General features: G+C 39.9%; 1 protein-coding gene across 1 annotated transcript in view; it reads right to left on the reverse strand.

Annotated features, from left to right (window-relative positions):
* Positions 1-449: 449 nt before the first annotated feature.
* Positions 450-27,050, reverse strand: part of DNAH8 (dynein axonemal heavy chain 8) — a 154,984-nt gene continuing 128,383 nt past the window's right edge. The window contains exons 76-89 of the mRNA XM_063125403.1: positions 23,910-24,031; positions 23,468-23,586; positions 23,084-23,286; positions 21,685-21,758; positions 20,733-20,885; positions 18,091-18,246; positions 16,424-16,540; positions 14,366-14,467; positions 13,746-13,906; positions 9,792-9,948; positions 5,466-5,618; positions 4,037-4,226; positions 2,031-2,152; positions 450-737 (exon numbers count right to left, since the gene is read on the reverse strand). Of these exons, the coding sequence (XP_062981473.1) occupies positions 450-737; positions 2,031-2,152; positions 4,037-4,226; positions 5,466-5,618; positions 9,792-9,948; positions 13,746-13,906; positions 14,366-14,467; positions 16,424-16,540; positions 18,091-18,246; positions 20,733-20,885; positions 21,685-21,758; positions 23,084-23,286; positions 23,468-23,586; positions 23,910-24,031 (2,117 nt within the window). The remainder of the gene's footprint in view (positions 738-2,030; positions 2,153-4,036; positions 4,227-5,465; positions 5,619-9,791; positions 9,949-13,745; positions 13,907-14,365; positions 14,468-16,423; positions 16,541-18,090; positions 18,247-20,732; positions 20,886-21,684; positions 21,759-23,083; positions 23,287-23,467; positions 23,587-23,909; positions 24,032-27,050) is intronic.

Consider the following 27,050-nt stretch of genomic DNA (forward strand, 5'->3'; position numbering starts at 1 on the left):
GAAAAAACATATCTGCAATTCATGGTCTTCTGCCTTTTAAGATTTAGATCCATTCTACAGTTTCTGACAGGCAGCCTAATTCATGAACCAGTTTAAACAGTGTACCTGGATATAAGGCAGATTAGTTCCAATGACCTTCCCAATGACTTGGCCATTAAATCTAAATACTGTCGCATAACTGCTTAGTTAACTGGGCTAATAAGTTCCATTAAAAATAAAATATGACAAGGGGAAAGAGAAGAAAAGACCAACACTCAGAACTTGATTTTGCATTTTGACACTAAACTATTTAATATAGCAAATATCAAAGCATAACTATACAAGGCAAAGTTGCTAGAAATTATAAAGCAAATGAGAATTGCCTTGTAAGGAGAAAGAGAATAGCTAATCATGTATAACCATTTTTGACTGAAATCTCACATTACAGTGTTTTGTCATAGAATCAGTATTTATTTGACATCACACAGGAGGGCCACTCCTCTAAGTATCCAGTGATCTGGGGATACAGTTGTCCTTAGGTAGATTGCAGTAATGTAGGTCAAATCGGTTCTCCTTGGCTTCTTGTAAATGGGACAAACATAGAGTTTAGGATCTCTTGGGCCAGTTGTATTAATCGCAAATATATGCACAACAGGGAGTACTGTGAAAAGAATCTTCGCTGTAGATTCAGTGAGTTTATTATTACGCCTATCCCATCCAGCTCCATCCAAGTATAATCCATAAATATATACCCCTTCCTGTGTAAAAAGAATGGATGTTTATTATTCATAGAAAAGTGTCTGTTTTTAAAATTACAGCATGACTTTGTTGACTTAACCTTTTCAATATAAGTTATGGTATAATTAGCGAAGTTTGAAATGGTAAAGAAATTTTGATCTGTAAAGTTTCTCAAATTGCACAAAGTGGGAATGAACAATGTTCAAATACTGAGTTCAAAAATTAATCAAAATAATTAATCCCCCCACTATAGAATGTATATAGCACAATTATAGTAGAGGTGTGCACGGACCCCCCGTTCCGCCCCGCGGGCCGATCCGAAAATTTCGGATCGGCCTGCTCCACACCGCTCCGCCCATACTCCGCTCCTCTTCTCCGCGGAGCTCCGGCTCCGAATCGGAGCTCCGCAGTGGAGGGGAGTGGTGCCAGGTAAGGCCGGGAGAGGAGGGCGGGGGGGGTTACCGGGCCCTGCCGCCATCGCCTCCCATGCGGTGATGGCGGCAGAGCCCGGTAAGGGACCAAGGGGGAGGGGGCCTTGCCTGCCTCCGTCCGTGGTCCGTCGGCTTCTTCAATTGAGCCTGCGGTTCAACCAGGAAGTCTGGGCCGCAAGTGCGGCCCAGACTTCCTGGTTGAACCGCGGGCTCAATTGAAGAAGCCAACAGACCGCGGATGGAGGCAAGTAAGGGAGAGGAGGGGGGGTTTACCGGGCCCTGCCGCTGTCACTGCATGGGCGACAGCGACAGCGGCAGGGCCCGGTAAACCCCACTTACCTTTCCGGCGGAGCTCCGGATCGAGGCGAAGGATCCGCCTTCACCTCGATCCTCTTCACCACGCTCCGCCGGCCCCCCAATCCTCTTCACCTCCGCCTTAAGGGGAGGCGAAGCACCCCGCTCTGCTTCTAATTCACCGGTCCGATTAGAAGCGGAGCACATCCCTAAATTATAGAATAAACTGAGAAAAGTGCATTGGTGCAATTTTAGTGCACAATCCTATAGTTCCTGAAAGGTGATCCAAGCACCCTGAGGATATTACAGATCTCCCTCTACATGGACAGACAAGGAGATCCACCCCGAGAGGCCTTCTCCTTGCAGCAACATAAACCTCCATCACTGTTCCTTCTTTACCTTCGGTGCTCTGATGGTAGGGGGTGGAAACGATATGTAGATGAGAATATCATTATCATTTCTTCCATTGTTAGAAAATCTAAATCAAATCGAATGCCATTTTTTTTTCTTTAGCAGTTTAAAAAATGTATCTAGAATGTTGGAAAATGTTCTGAAATTAATGCCAACATAAAGACATGTCATACATACAGGAGGTGCTGCTGTGATTTCTTCTCTAATTTGTTTCAGCACTTCATTATGTATAGTTACTGTATCCAAAGCCCAACCTTTGTGTGCTCGAGTCACTTCTTGCCTCATAGCTGTTAGGAACCCTGTAAAGTGAATGCAAAAGCAAGGCAAGTTTAATAAATCTGTTTCCCTTAACTGTCTTGAAACTGCAATGCTTTCTGGTTAAAGCATCCATGGTATAAAAAGTACACTAAAGATGGAATCTTAGGCATGTCCTACAATTCCCAGCATTCCCCAGACAGCCATGCTAGCTGAGGAATGCTAGGAGTTGTAGGACTTTTTTTCTGTCTAAACATACATAGGATTGCATCCTAACAGCGCAATCCTATGGTCCCCCAGACAGCATCTGGAGAGCATCCCCTCCTCTAAGGTTGGAAGCAGAGATTCAATTGTGGAAGAGGAGTTCCAAGCATGGATTCCACACACCCCTCCAAACCCTCACTGCCATGGAAAGCTCTATGGCATCTCCTCACTTGAAGTCATAGGCCATAGCTAGATGGGGCGAAATCACGGGGCTATCCCCGGGATTGCCCCTGTGCATTCACATAATGCACAGGGGATCCTGGGATCAGGGAGGGATGATCCCTCCCTTACTCCGGGATCTCACCCTACCCTTTAGGCCCAGTTTTTCCATGGTCTTGGGCTGAGCCCGAGACTGCAGAATATGTGGCTGGGCGCCACGTTTTGTCCTGGCTCCTCACGGTTACGCATGAGGAGCTGGGACCCATGCACGGGGCGCAGAGCTCCTCAGGACTTACCTTTTGCGCACAAGTGCTTGTGCGCTGCTGGCTCTTTAAGAAAATAAAAAATGGCAGGGACAAAACCTCTCCCTCTGAAGTCATCGCACACCACGTGTAAACAGAGGGGGGATCTCATGATAGAACCATCACGCGATCTTCAACCCTCTGTCACGGACTAACAGGTAGGTCTAGCTAAGGCCATAGTTCTGATCTCGGAAAGAGGAAAGGAAGGGATGTTCCAGTGAATGGGAAGGGTAAGGAGTAGCTGAGAATCTAATAAATCCAAAGACCTCTCAGGCCCTGCTCCTGCTCCAGCAATGTGTGGTAGTTAGCTGGGCCCAGAGGCCTACTTAGCAATAATCATAGCAAAGGAGGATTGCAAGGCTGTAAATGGCTCTGCCATTCCTCCCACCTTGCATGGCTCTTGCTGGCAGTAGATGGGTGATCTCAAAGTCCTTCATCTACAGAGTGGCAATCCCTTAGGAATGTACTCTAAAATTCTCAGCAGCAGACTACTGGCAAAAACGATAGAATTTTAAAAAATCAGAAAAATTGAACTGTAGACTTCTGGTATTTATTAGAGAATTAACAGTAGCAACACCTAGTGGCTAAGATTTTAAGTATCTCGAAGTTGTAATCAACAGAAGCCAGTGATAGCAGTACTATAATAGAAAGTACATGCAGGCTAGAAAGTCACAGAAACACTACAGATCTGAACTGTATTTTATATCCCAAGAACCATAATGTTTCTAAACCTAAACCCATAGATGACAAACACTTCTTTCCAGAAAGAAGTATACTTCAGCAAAAGCTTTTAGAACCAGTAACATTCATCAATTCACTACAATACAAAGTGATCATTAAACTATTGAAAATGGCAAAAGATTTGTAATATTTTAGGGTCACTCGCCCTTATAGGTATTTTCTTTTCCTTGCTTTTCCGTAAAAGTGTAAATGTCCTTTGGTGGGAAGAAAGTATGCCAAGAAAGGATGGGAAATCTTTTAATGCTACTTTCATGTGAATGTGACAGAAAGTATGAACATTTATTTTCATTTACATAAACTATATTAGAAATGGAAATTCTCTCATTGATTTTTTTTTTAGCCTCTACATATATTTGATCTCTACCCATATCCTCTATCAAAACAGCACTGTAGTACAGTAAATAAAACTGTGGTTTTATTTATAGAACAATATAGAGTTAATTCTACCCTTCTAAAACTTACCCTGGGGATTAAAGAATCCAGTCATCCAAAATACATGTGGCCTTCCTTCAAATATCCAGGTGCGAAACTGGTTATTTCTCTCTAGAAGTTCAGTAAACCAGAATCCAAGGGTGGAAGAATCCCAAGATACACGTTTCCAAAATTGAGGAATTCGAGCATCATACATGTTATCAAGCGCATCTCTTAAATTCTGAAGAAATGAAAAACAGAATATGCATTTATGCATTTGTGTTGCGATGCAGCAATATAGAAATGACTAGGTACTGGGCTGGATTAATACGTCAATTTTTGTTTCTCTCTGTTTTTCATTTTTCAGTCTTAATGCCATGCCCCCTGCTGGAGGAATCCTCAAAGTCAAGGAACATGAGGAAAGATGAGGGAGGCTGGGCTCTTGATGGAGATGACCATAGGTCTATACTCACAGGAACGGAGCTCCACCTCCAAGGCAGAGACTGGGCAATCACCTAGTCCCCAAGAACATCATTGCCTCAAGAGGCAAGCCAATGGAGTTCATTTGAGAAGGAGTGCTCCGTTGAAGAAGTCTTCAAGAAGAAAGGACTCTTCAGGAACAATGCTCTCCTCACAAGTAGAACCGTGGCCAGAGGGACTGTAATGAATTGCAGCTGAGCTCTAGATGGGCTCTGGCTATATAAGCCTTCAGTTAGTGCTTACTAGCTGTTGGAAGAAAGTTTTACTTTTAGTTTTAGTGTCTTCTATCCCTGCGCTTACCTTACGACTGAACCTTTGTTCTATGACTCTTGCTTGACCCATCTTTTTGGACTTTGTTCCTGTTTGATTATTCTCCCATATTTGGACCTCGGCTTCACCTCAGCCCTTTTTTCTGGAAACCACTTACTCGCTTGTTAATACTGTGCTTTGACCACTGTTGGTATTCTGATTCATTCCTTAAACTGATCCCAACTGGATTGATACCTCAGTGCTTAACTATTTGCCTTCCGAATTGACTTGCCTGTTAGATTTGCCCTTTTTTTTGCCTAACTCATAGTCTGACCCAGCCAGAGCAGGATGCTTAAGTTTATTTTGTCCCATTTTCACATTAACTTGCATTTTTTTTAGTCCTTATGAAAATTTATATGTATCTTCATGTGCATTTATCTTGATATATGCATATATATGTTTTGTACACAATTTTGCCTAAGATATGCAGATTTTGAAGCAACCTTCTCTAATGTAATGCATTTTGGCATGTTAGTTTCACTAAAAATATGCACACCTCTCCCTAAGATACACTTTTTGTATGTATTCTTTTTAATTGGACAACTGTATTGCAAAATTTGGAGAAGGGAAAGTACCAGAGGATAACTGCATTTTGGTTTGTGCATTGGTTTTAGAAATGCAAATTAAAACGCAAACTGAACTCATCTGCTTGCCACCCATAGTAGTCATATGTAAAAATATAATTAGTTACCTCACTCATAATAATAGTTCCTTCTATGGCAAGCTTAAGATCACTGAGACTATTTCGTACTATTTTGATAACCTTTTGCATCCGGTCAATTTCTTGTCGAAGGAAAATATTCATAGAATTAAGATGGCCCATTTTAACTAAGCGAGCTTTCACCTAAAAACAAGGAATTAAGAGAAAGCTAGGCAGTCAATAAGGCATTCAGAATAGCACTAACAAAACATACCATATACTCAACAAAATAGCAGCCTTCCCATTTATGATTCGGGGTGTGTGTGTCCCAACCAGCCCAATAGGAACTAAACCATCTTATTCCTAGCAAATCATCTCATTCCCACCTGAGACCGATCCAGGTTCTGCCAGTCACTGCAGCTCTAATATGAACAAGATGCAAGTATCTTGATGCTGTATGATATCCAGGCCAAGGGATGAAAGTTGACATAGAAGCATTGTTGGTTCTACATTCATATTGATTTTGTGATAGGGTCCAGCTCATAGATCACCAGTAACTGGACATTACAGCAGTTACAATGACTGCTAGTCCATTTCTGGACACAAGCAGGTTATTACATTTAAAGCCCCATATGGCTTAGGACCAGAATACTTGAAGGATTGCCTTCTCCTGCACAAACCTGACTAGGTATTGAGATATTCTGGAGATCCGCTTCTCTCTGTCACAACATCTGATGTCTGTTTGATAGGAACTTGAGGGCCTTTTAGTGGCTGCATCCAGACTTTGGATCTCTTCACTGATGGGCTTCCACCAGCAGGCAAAACGCTTATTAAACAGGCCTTTAGCACATTGAGCTCATTTATTTTTTCTGCTGCTCTGTGTTTTAACCTGTGTTTTTACTTAATGATGTTTTAACTGGCTGCTACTTATATGTGGTCTTATGTTACTTTTTAATTGTGAATGTTACTGTTAGCCACCTACTGTTAGCATATTTTATGGAAAATCAGGGAACAAACAAACCACAGAGAAGGTGTGTGTGGGGGGGGGTGTCAAATAGCTGATCTTACATGTACTGATTAATTATCCACAAGGAAAACATGTGCATTGAGTCAGACCATTGCTCCATATAGCCCAGTATGGTCTAAACTGCCTTGCAGTGGCTCTCCAAATTCCCAGGCAGAGGCCTTCTCAACCTACTACTTGCAATCTTTTTACTACAGATTCCAGAAACTGGATGTGGGCCCTTCTGCATGCAAGCATGTGGTCTATCGTTGAGCAGCGGTCCTTCCTTTGCACCTTGTACTAAAGCTGTGGCCCTTCCCTTGTCCTTCCCATATGCATATGGCTCAAATGTAGGTTCCTCCTTGGATGTCACACTGGAAGAGCTAAAAGGAGATGCATGACAAAAGACACCCATGCATTCATGACAGTTTTTATTCTAATATCTGAAGCCAAACTTACTTAGCACCAAACTAGCACTGTTCCACCTGCTAACAAAAGTACTTTTTAAATCTAATTTTAAATCAAGTTTCATCCTGAAGGCTCAAGGCAGATTACAGAACTTCAAAATTTGGGTAAAAAAATATGGCTGTGAAAAAAAGATTTATAAATCATTGTAACTAAAAAAGAGCATAATCTAGACAAAAATCCTGCCAATCAAAGCCAGCCTGCTCAGTAGAAAGACAAAGCCGCCTAGCCTGCTCACAAGTGTCATGATACTCAGCAGCTGAGATGGCAGTAGTAGATGCTGTTTTGTCACTGAAAATCAAGGTGGGAGGGGAAAAAACCCTTAATTCCAGTGTGCATTAGTGGAATTCCATTCCACTAATACGCAGTGGAATGGAAGGGACAGAGATAGTATAAGAGCATCATCACACGGGAGAATCAGGTTTCCTTACCGTCACTTCTCTGCAGTTCTTCATTTTCCCCAGAGGGGAAAGAGGAAGTAAACACCACGTGGCCCATTCAGGGGCCGTTTTAATGTGCCGCTTTTCCTGCACACAGCAGGAGATCGCAGCACATTGCACTTTTTTTTTAATATAAAGTTGGATTAAATGGGGTCTATTTTGCTGTGGGAAAACAAGCAGAAGGAGCCGGAGGCACGTGGGAGGCAGACGTCATCATCTAAAGGATGCGTGCACATACATAAGTGGTCAGTAGCGAGCGAGCGATAAAATGCTTGTCTAATGAATCTCTAAGTCCCTGTAGGAAATTAGGGAAGAGGACTTGTCCAGTATAAAGATTTAAAGTAACATACGAATAGACCAGCTCAGGTATCACAAAAATCAGCATATGTAGGTTGAATATAGACCAAGCACAGTCACTGAAGAACAGCGTCCTCTGGAATCAACGGCATCCAAGTAGATGTGTCTAGGACTGTGGAACTGACATGGCGCTATGACTTCAAAGCAAAGATGTAAATTTCTCTGCATTTATCTAAGAGTATGTTGTATGCATATGGTGGGAAACTGTAAAAGTAAAGTCACTAAATCACTGAAAAGTAAACTAGCGATTAAATACAGAAACTAGTCAAGTGATATATTATCACCATTGCAGAATCTAATATATCTTATTTTAGAACTCTGTAGTATTCATAAGAGGGGCAAAAAAAAAAAAGGCAACAGTGAGTAAAAGTTCACAAAGCAGTTCCATACAGCCATCATTTATTTCAATGGAGGCTGCCTGGGAGCAGCACTCAGTGGATTGCAGCCTAAATCAGTAGTCTTTATGATCATCTAAGGACAGATATACAAGGGGAAAGTCTATCTAGTTAGTGGAAGAGAATGCAATTATTGTATTCGTATGTTTAGCTTAAGATTTGTAAGCTCTTCATTGTGGACAATGAATGTACCCATTAAATTTCGATAACTAAGTACTGCAACTATGTGAAGTAGAGTAGTATTGGATGTATTTCATTTAATAAATCCTTTATGGATTTTTTTTAGGAAGGAGAAATAACTTTAATATCAGTATTATTCTTTCATATTTCTTCTAGATGGATCTTATAACTTGCTATTTTTCACTGCCCTTGAAGAACCCATTGGATTTTTAAATGGCAGCACAGATGTGCCAATGTTTGCAGCATCTTGACTTTAAAAAGAGAGAATTATTCACTAATACGCAGTTGTTTGAAGTTATTATAATCTGGGGATGCACATGACCTTTGATGTGATATATGGAATCAAGGGAGCCATTCTCATTGGTAATTGATTAGCTAATAATTTTCCCTTAAGGTACAGCCATTAGACACACATCCAGCCAAATTCCTATTCTAACATCATAAAGAGGCTTTAATTCTCCCTTTATGCAGCACCAAAGGATTCTCTATAACAGAATATTTATAGTTAAGCGGAAACAGGGTTGGTGTGTTTCACAAACTTAATCCCTCACAAAAAACCCAACCCCAGTTTTGATATCTGATGTGGAGAAAGGGTTGCAAAGCCAATTTCATTTATTCAGAATGAGGGCAAATAGCATGATATAAATCAACCCCTCCTCCCCAACGCAAACACACACACAAAGAACTTGTTTGACACATTTGGAATTTTGAGAGATGTGGGTGCTCTAACAAAATGGCTGTCATGATGGCCAGAAAGCACTCATTAAAGGAAATGTAATTCGTCCAAGGACCAAACTACAAGGCACAGGTGACAGTCTCAGTTCGAAAATGTAAAACTACTACTTTGAGCCCAAGCAAAGATGGTGCTGGAGAGAAGCACCCTGCCAGCCTCTCAGTTGAAAAATAATCTTAAGAAATAAAACAAAATAAAATACAGGAGGGGTAGGGAACTTGGTGGGTACCAAGAGAGGTGTCCGCAAGCACCATGTTGGAAACCCCAGATATAAATTTTGATTTAAATGGTTATACATTCATGTGCTCCATGCCTACTAGCTTTTCCCAGGTGTGGTTTGTATCAATTCAGCACCTACTCCTTCCTTTCTAAAGTAGCAAACCCTGACACTTCTAGTTCGGTAAAGCTCTAAAACGTGTCCCTCTGTCATGGCCTCCTACTTTTTGTTTGTAGCTTCCCTTTCCCTTATGCAGGATCTGTACTACTGCTTTATAATGGTTTATAACAGTATTGACGACTGTTGGGGCCCAGGACACATTCCATATACCATTTTCAAACTGCTTTCAGAGTGCTATATCCTGCTTGGTATAGATCTGGCCTTAGTATTAACAGCCACTTGGTTTTTTATTACATCCACTGAAGCAGGCAAATGCCATTTCTAGTTATTCAATATTCTTCATACTCCCACATGCAGCTTTTTGAACCACTCAGAAGCTACAACTCTCCCCGGAGTCTACCACAATATTAGTGTTTTCATCTCTGTAATTTTTAGGGCAACTCTCATACAAAATTTAGAATAGTCACCTCATGGGGTATATAATCAGGAGGCAGTTTCTCAAGCATATCTTCAGCTAATCGATACACAATGGCTTCTCGAGTTTCTCCTACTCCACCTCCACTTTCCTTTGGTTGAATATTGGTAATGGTATTCAGGACATCTGCTGCTGTGTTACTTTGATACCTGAGAGGAATTTTAAATAATATGCAATAGTTCAGAACTTATGAGAACAATAAATTGTCTGATGCAGTGTGCACACTGAAAAGTCACAGAAGAGCCGATCATATTATTTTGGGACTGGGAAGGACTAGAACATCCAAGCTTAGCAGACGGTCACAATGGAACGCCCAGGATGTGAGTATCTTCCGAACACTACAGGCTCCTACAATTAGATTTTGCAGCAAAAGTAAGAGAAAACATTTCCAAAGGTACTACAGAATGTTAGTTTAATTTTTAGAAAGTGGACTGATGGAACCCTTTGCAGAGGTAATAAGTTATATTTCTTCACTCTTTCTTGGTGTTTCTAGTAACAGAATCTGTTTCTCACAAGAAACTATGGTTTGGTCATGATGTTAGTCTTGTAACCAGTGATTAGTGTATTCTAAGATTAATTTCAGAGAAATTAAAACAACATGGTAAAGAATACTCAGTTTCATTCAGGTGGAAAAGAACCCAATGGCTGTGTTCGTATGTAACATTATGCCATAGTGTAGCACTTTGTAAACAAGCCACAGTGAGCTTTGGGTTACATGCTCTCCTCTCTTCTTCTCTTCAGCAGACAAGAAGAGGAGTTTGGAAGCTTTTGCCTCAACTTTTACTTATCTGTAGCTTCCAGTTTCATCCAAACTGATAACTGTAGTTAGCATTAACTATGGTTACTTTAAACAAGCCATCTTCATAAACCATAGTTTGAAGTTGCCTTGTTTTGAAACTAACCCTAGCTAATGTTAAATCTCAGTTTGGACAAAACATGGTTAAATCCCAGTTTGGACAAAGTTGTGGTTAAAGCAAAGCTAAAGGTTTTGAACTCCTCTTGTCCACATAAGAGGAGGAAAGTGACATGTACAAGCCCAAGGCTCACTGTGGCTCTTTCACATAGCACTAAGACAGGGGTTCCCAACATTTTTGAGCCTGTGAACATATCTGGAATTTTGAAAGTATCATGGGTGCTCTCCCAAAATGGCAGCCATAGGGAGGGGCTTGCCCACTTAGAAAATGGCTACAATGATAGATGTAGCCTGTCACAAAACACCCATTTCCCAAAAGGCAAAGTGGTGAAGCTAAAACAAAAGTAATTTGCCCAAGAACCCAAGTACCATGCAGAAGTAGGATGTGAGCTACAAAACAGAAACCCACTCTTTTGATCCCACAGTTTTCTTCCCCAACACTGATTTCACAGAAGGCAAACAGAGAAGGCACAGAGACAAGTTCGTGAAGAAACTGAATACAAGACAGAGATGTGTGATCTGAGCCCCAAATGCCAAATCACATATTTGTCCTCACAAAGCACAACAAAATATCTATTTCACTGAACACAAACTGAAGATGCTCAGAAAAATACACACACAGGCACACCATATCCACATTACACACAAACCACATACACAACACCCCATTGCTCTCTGTAACCTGCTCCAGGCCCCAAGATTATTCTGATCACCCCCACCTAGTGTCCCCTTTTTTGGAATGGGTGGCTAGGCACACTTCAAAATGAAGCACTGGGCTGCAGCCACCCACCATTTTCTATTTCTTAAAGATGTCTCTGGACCCAAGAGAGATTCGCACAAATAAAGATGTTGCGTTTCACAGCATACCAGCCTCCCATTTAAAAAAAGGAAAAGGGGGTCTTTTAATTAAAAGAAAACTAAAGAAAACTGCAAGAGAGGCACCAAGAGGTGTCTGGGGCTACAAATGTGCCCATAGGCCTCATGTTGGGGACCGCAGTGGTAAGCTATGGCTAAGTGTTATGCCTGAATATGACCAATGGATCTCCATGTCTATTTAATGTAAATGTTATATTATACTGATCATGTACATTCTGGAATGGCAAAGAATCACTGCCAAATCTATCTCTTTAGGGATCTTTTAAGGAAGCACATTCAGTTCTCACCCATGCACACACTCATGGTCTTCTATTGCCCAGTTCACCATTTGTGTACCAACGAAGCATAAGTGCTAGGTGATACAAAGTTTATTAAACAATCTGACTGGAGGAGGCTGGTCTCTGAGTTAGTATTTGGAAAAGAGAGTGTCCCCATAGGATATATAAGTTGGCTAGCCTTGATTTAAAACATTGTTTCCAAGTTTCTGAATATCTGAGGTCCTCAACAGTTTCACTGTTTTGATGGTAGTTCATTAATTCCAGGCAAGCAATTTTCAAAAATCTGCAGATAATAGACATGTGCTTTGTATATAAATTGAGCCTCGCTTAGAAAACATGCAGAACTAGGAAACCTCAGGGAGATGGTACCACTCCAACAGATTTTTCAAATAATACAATTTTGGGATTTAAAACTTTAAAGACTAATAATTTAGCTAGAGCAAAGACAGGTGTGGGGGCGGCGGGGAGGGGGAATCTAACGCTTCTGTACATTCCCAAAGCAATAACATGCTAACCACTCAATACCTAAAATGCCACTTAGCTTTTTCTAAGGGCGCTGTTCTCAAAACTGATAGATAGCCTAGATGAGAAGTGCATGGTGGGCGATAGTCCCCATTCATAATACAACATACAAAAAACAATCTGATGGATTGAGAGTTTTCTAGCATTCTAAGCAATGGAGTGGTAGTTACTGTGTATGGACCTAATCCACAAACTAATGATCTGCAAAAGCACTGCCCACCGCCCTGCAAATTCAGGGATTCATGGGAGCAGCATTCATCCTACTGCGACATTGGCAGATTCCACTTCTTCATTGACTTCCATGAGTTTTACAGCTTCTCACATTAAAGGCATGGATATAATTGCAGAAGGCATACTTATGCCTGGATAACAATGAAATGTCAAAATAATAATACATGTTGTCAGACAATGCAAAATGTCAAAGCTATAATAAATCTCTCTCTAGGTGTGGATTTTTCAGATATGGGTACTCCCCCCTGAGAATGCACTCCTGTCTTTCAAAGGTAATATAAGAAACAGACTCTGTCCCTCAGTCTGAGGGGTGAAAATACTGCAAATATTCTATGTACAGAAAAATATTTACATGGGTAAATATTACATTTGAGAGTCAACTGTTTAAAACTTGCTAACAATATAAATTAAACATTTGATCAGTTTTTCACATTCTTAGACATGCTAAGTATGAACGTCTTGCAAATAATATAATTCATAACAGAATCACAGGAACTACAGAAAAAAACAAATAAAATATAATGATGATTGATTATCTCCTGTAGCAGATCATGCAATATTTGAAGCAGAAACTAACAAACAACCTGTTATGTATTTAAGGGTGAAAAAGTGACTCAGTAAAATATAACATTTAAATGGAATTGGTTATCAGGTATGATTAAAATTCCATCATTAAACTTGAAGAGCTTCATGAGAACTAAAAAAATAATATCCATATTTTTGCAATCTGTTTAATCAAATTTCAGCTTGCAAAAATGTCAACTAAACCATTTGGTACAACTGGATGGGACCAAAAGTACTACTGAAATTAAGCTACAGCATTTAAGAAAGCTTGTCTTGTTTATAGAGTAATCATAGTTTGAAAATTAAACTTTCAAGTTTGAAACTTCCCAGCACATGTCTACTCAGAAGTAAGTCCTATTCAGTTCATTGGGGCTTACTACTAGGTAAATGTGCACAGTACTTCAGCCTCAATCTTGAAAAAGTCAAGGAAAGCTTCCTTAAATATTTGGGTTCATATAAATACTGAAAATTTCCATTAAAATGTACTTTGTTACTCAGAGTTTTTAAATTAGAGTGGACCATTTTTTCAAAAACTGAAGAATTACATCTTTGCTAGACCTACGTAATATCTGCATTAGGATGAAGACCAAAGACTTCTGGGCTATCCATGGTAGGGAGAGATGAAATGTACTCATGGTACTGATCCATTGTTTTGCACACGGGGATCTTATATCCAATGTAAAAACAGAAAGTGTTTTCAAACATCTTCTCACTGAACCAGACCTGTGCAAAGTAGAACAAGATTACAATTAACAAGATTACAATCCACAAATTACTTCAGTATAGGTAGCATGCTGAAAAGGAGCTGTGTTCTTGGGCTCTGAGAAGGATGAAAGAAAGCTGGAGTCCTCCCATGAATGTACATCAACAACTCAAATTCTACTCATCAAATGCATGAGCCATTAGCTCATTAAATAAGCAGCTGAAACACTCCTTCTTTAAATAATAATAATAATGACAATATGATATATTGAACAGTCTACCCACAACCCGGCATTAATATGTTGATCTTTAGAAGAAATACGAAGTCCTAAATCAAAAAGCTCTGATTTACCAATTATCCACTTCTGGCTGTGGTTGTCCTAATACAATGTCAGTATATTTCTAACAGCATTCTATAGTTTAGTTCAACTGAAAGTTAACCATTGAAGCGGGTTTGCTTATATTATCACATTTTCTTACCCTTGCAAAGCAATTAAGAAGACGCTTATCATAATCATCAGTGACCCTGCCTCCATACTGTACTTCGCCAATCATGTATCGGACTGTGCTCCAAGATATTCCCTAGAGACAAACACAGTAAATCTTAACCTTATTTAAATCTTATCTAAATCTTATTTAGTCAAAATTCATATCTAATGTGCGCACTGGTGCCTACTGTGTTCAGAGACCATTTGTGGGTCTCTGTCCTATCACCCCAAACTGTAAACCTCAAAGATAACTGAGCTGCTCTAGGAAATGTTGCTCCATGGAATTCCCCCCAAACAGAAAGCAAATAAAATAACTACATTTTGTGGTTTTTGAGAAATTGACCTAAGATTGTAAAAAGCAATTGTTACTATCATCTGATTATCCCAGATAGCTGAAAATCATTAGTGAAGAGATGTTTTTCTACATTTCTCACATTCATTCAATAATCCTACTTTGTCAGTGTGGTTTGTATCCATTGTTAATCCTATGCAGAGTAGACCCATTGAAGTGAATGAGACTTCAGTTTTCAGGGCTTCTTCTTTCTCTTTCACTATGCGACCTGAGCTAATTAGGGATCATATTGGGATTTCCATGAAGCCAGTAAGATTTGACTATATGGTGATGTCAACGAGGGCAAATGTTACTGCACTGCTCTCACTTGGAGCTCTTGAACCGATTCTAGTTGTGCAGGAATGCAAATCCTACCAAGAACAATGTAGTAGATATAGAAATATATGCTACATATTTCAATGTGTATCCGGATGTGAATTCATCTGGGCCAATGTTTCCTGTTTTGCATTGCCAAAGTAGTTTCAATATCACTGAGCAGCATGATGCAGCAGGAAATGTTGGCTTAGTTGCTGAGACAATGGGGCTGCATTCCTTCTCCCCCTCATGTGTACTTTGGTATCTGAATGCCCCCCAATATTGCCCCAAATGGCTGTGCATTTGGAGGGGCATGAAAGTGTTTATGAAATGCAATCTCCCAGTTCAGCTCCAGTCTACAAAGGCGCAGTAGTACTACTCACTGGCTGGGTAATGCCATTACAACACAAATTTCCTTCTCATAAAATACATTCATATTTTAGAACTTTATATATGTTTTCCTGCAGGATCATGCTCACACACACATTCAAAGATCAAATAGTTTTGGCTATTGGGTTGTGTAGAAATGTACTTTAATAAACAAACAAACAAATAAATAAATACCTGCCAATTTAAGACCCAGAGTTAAAGCTATCTCAGGTTGGCTCAAGTTCAAGTTAATGAACGCTCCTTGAGTCAAGTTACTTTTCACAATGCAAAGTCACAATACAAATAGTGTATACTTTAGGTCAGTGGTAGAGCACCTGCTTTGCATGCTGACAGTCCCAGATTCAATCCCTGGCTTCTCCAGGTAGGACTAGGAAAGAATCCTGCCTCAAACTCTGGAGAGCTGCTGCCGGTCAGTGTCAACAATAATGAGCCAGACTGATCAAGGGTCTGGCTGAGTAGAAGGCAGCTTTGTAGGTGGGTGAGTGAATCCATGGTTTGCATCAGATTCTATACAAAATGAGCCAAGCCATTTCCCCCACAAATCACAAAAAGGTTCAGCTCATTTCCCAGCCAATCTGAACTTGGCCTCATTCCCCTATCCATCCCTTGTTCTTCCCAAACCCCTCCCCTTTCACTTGAACCTTCTGCAGATAACAAATTCACACTGGCCTTGTTCAGAAGACACCTTAAACCACGGTGGTTAAGGCTTTTGTTGTTGTTAACAAGGCCACTGTCAGTAGAGGCTCTGCTGGAAATCCTTCACAGGAACTCTCTTGGTCACACAATGCTGTAATTCCAGAGACTGAGTGAGTGGGAAGGAGGTAAACTGGGAATTACTATCTGGTTAGGATTTTAATCTGAACCAGTGAAGATTTTGAAGGTACTACAGCTTGCCTCTTTTTCTGAGGTGAGCATTATGAGCCTCTGAAGCTTATAACAGATCTCGAATACAATGATCTTCACATCATCTCTAGATACAAAGAAGATATAACAATATGATGTATGGATACCCACTTTCTTAATATCACATTCATCCAAATGATTCTGTATAAACTGAACACTGGCTGTGAAGTCTGCTGAGTTGAATTCATAGGGAATGTTCCAGCCCAAAGGACCAAATTTGCGTCTTTCCTTAATAAAGAAAATAAATAACAATGTGATTTATTTAGATGTATTTATTAATGTTGCTTTGCCGCTAATCACGGCATTTTGTTTAACAACTTCCATTATTGACATTTCAAGTTAATACTATGTTCTGATCAAAACATTTTATGCAGATATAGCAATTAAATATGATAGAATATTGATAACGGACAAATGTTGCTTGATTTAAGACTGCTTTGGTCACTTTGGTGAGCGACCTATGCTGGAATCTGGAGGGAGGGAGTGCTACCATATTAGATCTCTTGGACTTCTCAGTGGCTTTTGACACCATTAACCATGATACCCTTCTGGACTGCTTGTAGAGCTGGGCCTTGGGGATGCTGTTTTGCAGTGGCAGTCCTTTCTGTTGGGCCACATCTAGAAAGTGATGCTGAAAGGTTACTGTTAGACTCCACACCAATTGCACGGTGTGCAAGATGCAAACCCTCCTGAATTGGCTATCTAAGGGATCATCTGTCTTGCTATAAACCAGCCTGAATATTAAGATCTGCATGAGAGGCCCTTTAGAGGGCACCATTACCTGCAGAGGCCCCCTTATTTATTTATTTATTTATTTATTTATTTATTTATTTATATAGCACCATCAATGTACATGTGAAAGGGCTTTCTCCACTGTTGCTTCCAAACTATGGAATGTGCTACCTCAAGAACTACAATTGGCTCCCACTCCTGTGGTCTTCAGAAAGAATGTAAAGACACATCTTTTCACCTTAGCGTTTCAAAATTTATAGTTTCACTGTTTTTAATGTTCTTATTTTTATGGTTTCAAGGGTTTGTTTGTTTGTTTTAAATCATCGTATACCACCTTGGTGGCTGTTTACTAGATGTCAGTACATAAATAAATGAATATATTTGAATGAATAATGCAAGGCAGTGTGTATGTGTGCACCTCCTGCACTTCCAACACACCAGGAAATAAAAGGAAAGATCTCAAGATTAAATGTATCTTGAAAACTAGGAATACTATGGTGCAGGCTTCCCCAAACCTATGCCCTACAGATGTGCTGGACTACAATTCCCATAAGCTTCCACCCTCCAAACATATCTGAAGAGCACCAGGCTAGAGAAGGCTGTTACAGTGTGACCATTCTGAGTCCCATTCAGACAGCAGCAGAGGCATTTTAATTGTTCCTGTGCATTCATAAAAGATATACAACAAAGCTGTATTACTGTCTTTACTTAGTTTACTCATTTTCTTGGTTACGTGGAAATAAGATTTTTTCCAGCGTTATTTTGTGTGTGTGTTATGGTAAGTTGCTCTGGTTTATCACAATAGAAATGTGGAGCAATGAAGAAACAGAGCTATCAGTATTGCTAGGAATAAAACTAATAGGTTATTGCTAATCCTTTGAGGCCAAATACAGAAACATTTGAAACAGAATGTTCAATGTTCAATGTAAGGCCTTTATCCAACATTAAAAATATTACGCATGTATGCCACAAGGGATATTTTTCATACAGCCCAACGGGAAGATTCTATTAGGCACAGAGTAAAATGCACAATCTGTTTGTAATACCTGAACGGTGGAGTGCAGGAAAGCTACTGTATAAAGAAGAGGTTTCCACATAGGCATATTGCTGACATCAAGCAAGTCTTGATTTATTCCAGAAAATGTTCTCTTCAAACCTGCCCGGACACCTTGTGGTGGTTCATTAGTGAATTTGATTGAAGACTTAAATATAAAATGAGAAAGGAATTTATTTCATTGGATTCCAAAAATCATACTGTTTTTAAAGCTAAACTTCAATGCAGAGAAATGCTGTTGTATCAACAATTACACAAACACACAAAGAAGGCAGGACTTTGACTTTGGTGTGCAATGTTTAAAAAATGGAAATGCGACTGAACATCAAGACAATGTTGCCACAGTCCCATCTGATTTGTTTAAACATATGTTCCATGTGTTTTAACATATTTATTGTCTCATAGACCAAGTTCACACATCACAGACTATCTATGGGTTGTTGATGAGCGGGAATGATGTCATGAATGAGAGGGAATGAGCAAGCACATTGCTTCCGCTGTAACCAGCTAAAGCTAAATAATCCAAGGATCGCCAATTCAAGTATTCGGTGTTGTTGGGGGAGAAACAACTCTGAGTTTTCTCTCCTCTAACAACCCAGAATTCAGAGTTTGGATGTCATTATAAACAACCCAGGGATGGAGCATCCATTGGTTGTTTAGCTCAGTGGGAGTAGGCTGGTGGGAATCAGCACATTCACTTGCTCTCTCCCACTCCTTCCTGAATATCTATGGTTTAAACAACCCTATCAGGCTCAGGGCACTTTTATAACATTAACCCCCTGCCCCTCATCCTTCCAGTCTTTGTCATCCCAACCTGAACCTTAAGTAGTTATTAAAAAACAAAAATTCTGCAAAACATCTTTCTAACTACTCTCGCTCCCTTCTATTAATAGCATTTCCCTTTTCCAGCAATACTTTGCCATGACTCAACTCCCTCTTCTCCCATTCCAGAACTTTAGTTGTGCCCAGATTTAGCAGGACTCTGCTCAGGAATCTCTTTTCAGTTCCTAGACCTAGTCCTGGAATAGGTGAAGGAATAACAAAGGAAAGTCTCTTGGTCATGCACAGTGTGCCTTTCCCTAATCACATCCTAATCCTGCAGACTTAGAATTAAATAGCATGCCTTCATGGTAGGTTTGAGACCTCCCCACTTACTTAATTTTTTTTAAAAAATTACATAGTCTTGGATCCAGGGATTCTGTAAGTGGAGTTCTGCTCATGGAATGTCCCACTCACAGAAAAGCCTATCTTTAAAATTGCTCCAAAGACAAAAATTGCCTCTCCTTTCCATAAGCGGCAGCCTCTGCTGGATTCCCAGCCCTTCTGCAAACAAAAGTAGCTATTCTGGTCATGGAAGGGCTACTCTGGATGCAAGCCCCTATGCCATTGCTTGTCTGATCGCACTAAGAGTGAATTCACAACCCCCAAACTCAACATCCCTGTTGTTAGCCCAAGCTAGCCAAGATCCATAAACTACTGTTTTACTCTGTACAGCACCATGTACATTGATGGTGCTATATAAATAAATAAATAATAATAAATAATAATAAAAGAGTAATGCCCATCAGCAGCTAGATCAGCACTGAGGGCCCCCAGTGAACAGTCTGGGAAGAGCAGGAACTGTAGCATTGCTGAAGGTAAACTGGTGTCAATCTGTTCAGCAATCTGAATGGGAAAGGCCCCTGCAAGCCCCGCATAGAAAAGTAGGAGCTGTCTTGTTGAATCAACCAGCACCCAAAGTCTATCACATGAGTGATGATGAATCTTTGGGTTCTTCAGTCATTTTATTTATTTATTTATTTATTAAACTTATATACCGCTCCCATAGCCAGGGCTCTCTGGGCGGTTTACAGAAATTCTAAAATTGAGGTAAAAACAAGTATACAAAATTTAAAACTCTAAAACACAGAACATACACACATAAAACATTAAAAACCGATTAAAAACTAAACATGTGGGTAATTAGGATGTGCCGCCATATGCCTGGGCAAAGAGGAAAGTCTTAACCTGGAGCTGGAAAGACAACAGCGTTGGCGCCAGGCGAGCCTCATCAGGGAGATCATTCCACAGTCTAGGGGCCACCACAGAAAAGGCCCTATCCCTTGTTGCCACACTCCGAGCCTCTCTCGGAGTAGGCACCTGGAGGAGGACCTTAGATGTTGAACGTAGTGACCAGGTATATTCACGTCGGGAGAGGCGTTCCGTCAGGTATTGTGGTCCCAAGCCGTGTAAGGCTTTATAGGTCAAAACCAGCACCTTGAATTGGGCTCGGAAACATACAGGCAGCCAGTGCAAGCGGACCAGAGCAGGTATTATATGGTCAAACCTTCTGGTTCCCGAAATCAATCTGGCTGCTGCATTTTGCACGAGCTGCAGCTTCCGAACCGTCTTCAAAGGCAGCCCTACGTAGAGCGCATTGCAGTAATCTAACTTGGAGGTTACCAGAGCATGGACAACTGAAGCCAGGTTATCCCTGTCTAGATAGGGGTGTAGCTGGGCCACCAACCGGAGTTTGTAGAAGGAGTTTACATTTACAAAGCAAACAATGCTTTTCCTTCTCAGGTTTTGCTTTATCACATATTTTATCTACCCAGTTTTATCTAAATTCCCTTGAATATACTAGATCTAACTAACCTGCAGCAAAGTAATTGGAAACTTATCATGTGGTTCGGTGGTTATCCAAACTCGGAAGGTCTCATCAGGAATATCAGCAGTAAGCATCGTTTCCAAAAGTTCTTCCATGAAGTCTAGACCCAGATGGCAGTTCTGAAGTAACACCCAGCCACCCTGTGCCCAAATATAGTTGATTAAACAATCTCCATACTTCATGCATACAAGCATATATTTGAAGACTTCGCTGTTAAAAGTTTTCAGAAGTTTCATGTACTATGTCTTTGCTTATGCCTCCTTAATATTAGTGTTTTGGGTTTGTTAGCAAAAATAAATAAAGAGTTACATAAAAATGAAAAAGTCCAATAAGTAAGTAAAGTAGTACTGCCATCTTGTGGTAGTTATAGAAATTATAGCAGGGCAATTTCTGCATGTTTTGGTCAATGGGAGGTTGCAAGGAATAACAAAGTGTTTCCAAAGAAGCCACGGAGAAATGTTCCTTCCATCTCCGATTCAGCAAATGTATCTCCTACGTTTTAATTATTTAAGTCACACTAACATCCCAGTCCTATAAACATTACTTGGGAGTCACGTTGATAAAGTCCAGTAAAGATTACTTTCAGTTTTATCACCAATGCATAAATACCAGCCATAGTTGTAAGCTCTCTTAAAATTGAGCTTCGAAATAAATGTATATTACAGTGCAAAGTCTACTCAGTCCACTCAGAAGTAAGCCTCAGTCATTTCAATGGGACTTACTCTCAGGTAACTGCTCTGTTTTAATTGCTCCCTTTAAAGAAAACCTCTCTCATATAAATACACCACGTTTTTTCATGCAAATACAAAATCTGAATAAATCAAGGTTGTGGGGAGGCAATCTAAACACACACACACACACACACACACACACAAACAGAGCAAGGGAGGGGAAGGAAATAATTTAAACAAAATACTTTATCAAGATTGTATTAGATACCTGTGCCATTGACATCTGAATTAGTTTACGTGCATGAACTTCTTGTCCCTGACCCATAGAAATCGCTCTGTTTTCTATAACAAATAAAATGACAAAGATAACACCCATTAGCAAACACTTTTTAACAAGTGAAAAGAATTTTCTTTCCTAATTCAGTTTTTTTCATTCTAGTATTTGATTTAGTCATTAGTGACGAATCCTCTGCATCTTTTATTTATCAGATTTTCAGGGTTATACCTTTGTTATACTTTACTGAATTTATCCCTTTTATTTTATAGTTCTTTGTGTTGTTTTCCATTTGCTGTGACGCAATTACATACATTCATTTTAATCTTAATAACGTTAATTTAATATTTGTATTTGTTGCATGTGCGAAGTTCTTTGGATGCCAATTAGAACTTAGTTAAGGAATAAAACCAGAGGTAATGTTTGACCTTAAAAAAAGTTTATCTTCTGTGACATTGCACATTCATGATTACTATAGTAATAGCTGACAATGTTCCGCCAGCCCATTCCTTGTCTATGTACAGCAGTGCATCAGAAAGGCAGGGAGAAAATGCTACTGAAGATGACCCATTTGCACAGCATCCTTTCAGGCCCATCAGGCCCACAAAAGCCATATAATTTTACAGAGGCCTGATTTGAGAGTAAAAGGTTCAGAGAGAGCAGAGCTTGGAGGCAGAGCTAGATAAAACATAGTTGATATTTGTGGTCTTCTTTGCATGTTCCTCCAGGTACTACAGATGCATGGCACTGGAATTGTTTGAAGTATCAGCATTGGGTGAAATACAATGTCATGGGAGTGGACTTCTGTTCATGCAATGGAACTTCCCCTTCCTCTCCCGCACCCCATCTGCACCCCTTCCAAATCTCCTTTGGAAGGGCTCAAATCTTTTGGAGCAAGTATTGGAGGTGCTCAGAGGGCTTCAGGAGGAATCCATTCCATCTATAGGTGGACAACACTATTGGATTTCACCCATTGGTACTTCAGTCACTGCATGCATATGTTTTGAATCCATGCAAGAAAGTTTAGAACCGAGTGTTACTGTTAGCAGAGATTTCACTGGTTGTGTAATTGTAATCCATAGTCCAATAACATTTTTGTTTATTTTTTATTTTACAGTTGCCAACGAGATTCAATAACGTCCCTTGGTAATGCATGTCATTGCTGAATTGATTTTATAGTTAGAGGATTTCTGTAGTGTTTAACTTTAATCAATGTTCTTGTAATTTAAATCCATGACATATTTTGAATGGTTTTAATTTGTGTGAACCGCCCAGAGAGCTTCAGCTATTGGGCAGTATAAAAATGCAATAAATAAATAAATGTTGAAAAGGCAGATCTAGCAAAGTGGTTTTCTAATTTCTTGTTTTAAAGAATAAAATATTATAGTTATACCCAGTTTAAGTTTCCTGGCCAATGCATCAATCTGGATTGTCGGGTCAGATCCCATAGATAAGAAACAGATGAGAGGTGTTCGTCTATCACTTTCTTCCCAAGTTTTTTCTAAGTTTAAAATGACTGGCTCTGTGTACTTCTCATTCAATGAATCTGCAATGTACTTTCTGGCTTGAGAAAGTGTGCGATCTGGACACCAAGACCTAGGAACAAACATAACTAAAGAGACTCAAATTTATTTATAATTATTTCAAGGCCTTAAAAATAGTCTAACATACTACATGAAAAAATTATGTGACATAGTTACTCAAACACAACACTCTTAGAAGAGAACTAAAAACTTATTGCCACACACATAATTCCCAAACTATTGACAATCCTCACCTGATCAGCAAAAGTTTGCGACAGGTATCTAGAGAGTCACTGTATCCATCAGGAATAACTTCTTCCTCTGGAGCATCTTTATCAAACCAATTTTTCCACCCCTTCTCATTACGACAGACCTAAATATATACCAAAGGTAATAGACAGTCATATTCTCCCCTTTCAGGAATTTTACGACAATTTTAGGAAGTTACACTTCAGTGAAGTCTTATCAAATATTGTGTTTGATAGAGTATGTTTCATAACATGGGGATATATGCTAGCATTTTTTTATTATTTCTACATCCACTTATCACGAGGCAAGGAGTTAATGTGTCATTAAGACTCAAAACTACAAAAAATTGGGACTGATGACCACGTCCCATTACCTGTCTAAGAAATAGGATCCAATGATGACTTTGGGCAGCAATATATGGAATAATAAAAAAGGCAATAAACCCACCTGGTTCATAATTTCTGAAAACTGTGGTAGTTTGCTCAGTTCCACTAGATTCAACCATGTCATATCAAGAATCCATCGGAATGGTTTGGGAGGACAAGCTTTTAGATCCAGTGCTGCACCCCCTGGATGAAAACCATTATTATTATATTATTATTATTATTATTATTATTATTATTATTATTATTACTACTACTACTACTACTACTACTATTAAAGAAAAATGTTATGCTTAGTATTAATATGTCTGAATTTAGAATATCAGAGAAATAGCAGATTCTACACCACCAACTAACAGAGTGAGCAAACTAATACAGTTCACAGGTAGTTTTGATAGTAGCGCAGACAAAACCTGTGCTCTAAGCTCTTTGGAGAAATGTATATTAGTGCCTTGCAGTTTTTTCAAAGTATTTGTCTCTCTTCAATAGAGAGAATAAAGCTGCAATCCAGTTACTGGGGAGTAAACTACACTAAACCCAATGTTTAAGGACTGTACAACACAACTGGAACCCTAAACTCCTGTTATATTTAGTCAGATTTTCAAACGGGTGTTCTTTTGGACATATTCAATATTGTATTTCCATATATAGGCTACAAAAGCTACAATGTATTCATTTGGAAAACTTGCAGTAAATACTTATAGGGAATTAAAATATGTTTTTGGAAAGAAGTACCGTATTTTCCGGTGTATAAGACGACTGAGCGTATAAGACGACCTCCAACTTTTGAGAAGATTTTCCTGGGTTAAAAAGTCATCTTATACTGGGCGTATAAGATGACCCCCAACTTTTGAGAAGATTTTCCTGGGTTAAAAAGTAGTCTTATACGCCAGAAAATACAGTACATGCAACTCTCTTGTGGCATCTGAGGCCACAGCTAGACCTAAGGTTTATCCTGGGATCATCCAGAGTTCGCCCCTGCCTGAGCACTGGATCCCCTGTGTGTCACCTAGATGAACAGGTTTGACCCCTGGACGATCCAGGGATAAACCTTAGGTCTAGCTATGGCCTGAGACATTTCTTCAGATTTGAAATGATCACTCCTGCCAAATAGAAGTAACATCTCTCTTACATTGATCCCTTTTTATGCCAGCTGAGCTGCAATGCTATGCCAGTGTAACAAATTACAGTGGTGTGGCAATACCCTTGCACCTAGCTACTGACACTGGAAATGGAGTAGAATAGGGCGGAGTGGGAAAAGAAAGGGCCTTAGTCAGAAACCTAATATTGCTCGTGAGTAAGCCCCATCCCTGATGACAATCTAACAGTGCATCTACAGAAGAGGCGGCTTAAATTAAAATACTCCCATTGTAGTCAATGGAGAGCATCAGAACTGGCCTCCTGCCCCTTTTCTCTCACAGCCATAGAGAGGATAGGATTTTGACTAACTCTGAAGTCACTCCCATCCTGCCATCTAGGCAACAATATCTAACCCTCAACAAGAGATCACAGATCTTATATATCGAGATGCACAACACAGGGCTTTATTATTCTATCCTCATACCTTACAGAACTAGGAACATACAATCAGAAACTTTGATGATGTGCAAATTTGGTGAAAGGGAACTTTGCACATGCAACAGTCAGGGTGAACAAAAAGAAATGTAAATTTGCAAGGATAAAGCATCCAGTACAGGTAAGAAAAGAACAAGGATTACCAGTGTTTGATAGAATACTTCCATGATAGCCTCCTTTCCCTATTTTTACTTATTCCACAGTCACAAATGAGCACCTAGTCATACGAATGATCTATTGCAACTGCTACCCGTTATTTATCACTATCCCTTGTGTTTCTCTTATCCCCAATTGCATAGACAACAATGCAGCCATTCAACACACAGAGAGACAAGTGGCTCCTCCAAATGAGTGATTTATTGCACACTAATAATTGACAACTCATAGAAGTTTTCGGGTTCATTACATGATGTTGTGAACAACCAGGATGTCTCCCACAGTATCCCCTGGAATTCCCGGTATGAAAAGTACTATTTTTAAAATGTAATAGCTGGGAAAAAACAGGATCTTCCACCACTAGATGGGGCTGTCTCAATAGGAGTGAAGGTAAGGTATTAAATTCAAAGTATGTGGTTACCTCTCTCCACCTGTGTAATGCAGCCCATAATAATTGCACCAAAGAATGAGGAAACAAAAGCCCCAGGTAAGTAACACGATTTCCCTTAATGCAGAGACACTCAAGGGCATTCCCCACCTCAATGCCATGCAGACAGCAAGACCAAAGAGCCTGGCAACCCTGTTTGCTCTATGATGCTATTAGAACTCACTCCACAACTGATGCTGTTCAATATAAGTTGTGACTGTTTCAGCTGTCCCTCTGTTCTCATGATGGCTAACAGATCAAACAGACTAGGTTTGTTCCCTCTCTCCTGTTCTTCCACCAGTAGGCAGAGACCAGTTTATTTAAGAAGGCCTTACCTGTAAATGTGTCTCTTGGATTGAGTGCTTTTGTAACTAATATTTTTCTGTAATATTTTGTTTGAATTTTAATATAGTTCTATTGTTTTAATCAATTTTTATTTTTCTGTAAGTCACCTCGAGTGCCATTTTCTAGTGAGGCACAAAATAAAATAAATAAATAAATAAATAAGGAACTGCCACCCTTCCAGTGGCTTGCTCATGCACATGATATGGCACACATATGGAGTGGGGGGGGGCAGTGGTGCTACCACAGCATGCCTAAGAAAATCCAGCTGACCTTGCCACTGTAGTTTTCGTTCTTCCTAATGGAGGCAGCCCCCACCCATCTCCCTTGCAAAATGTTGGTTCCCCTCACAGAGATAGCAATACAACTGCGTTGAATGCAGCATTATGGAATTTGCCTGTATGGAGGTGTGTTGTTCCCATCCTACCCTTTTTCCATCGAAGACCCTGGTTTCTCCACAATGCTCTAACCACAGGACCTTGGCAGCTTGTGCAGGGAAATTCTGCTGTTGTCTTTTCCTGGCTGCCTGGTTGTGTGCTGAGGGTGTGTGGTTATTGCGTTGGGTGTCATGGGTTGGTTATTCAGTTATCATCATCATGCAGTGATTTGTTCCTTCCATGGATGGGTAATATGAAGGACTTGTCAGTGGGCAATGTTGTGACTGGAAGGTGCTGGCTGCTTTGCCAGAGATGCTGTGGGACATTA

The sequence above is a fragment of the Elgaria multicarinata genome, chromosome 4 (assembly GCF_023053635.1).
Source record: "Elgaria multicarinata webbii isolate HBS135686 ecotype San Diego chromosome 4, rElgMul1.1.pri, whole genome shotgun sequence".
NCBI lineage: Eukaryota > Metazoa > Chordata > Lepidosauria > Squamata > Anguidae > Elgaria > Elgaria multicarinata.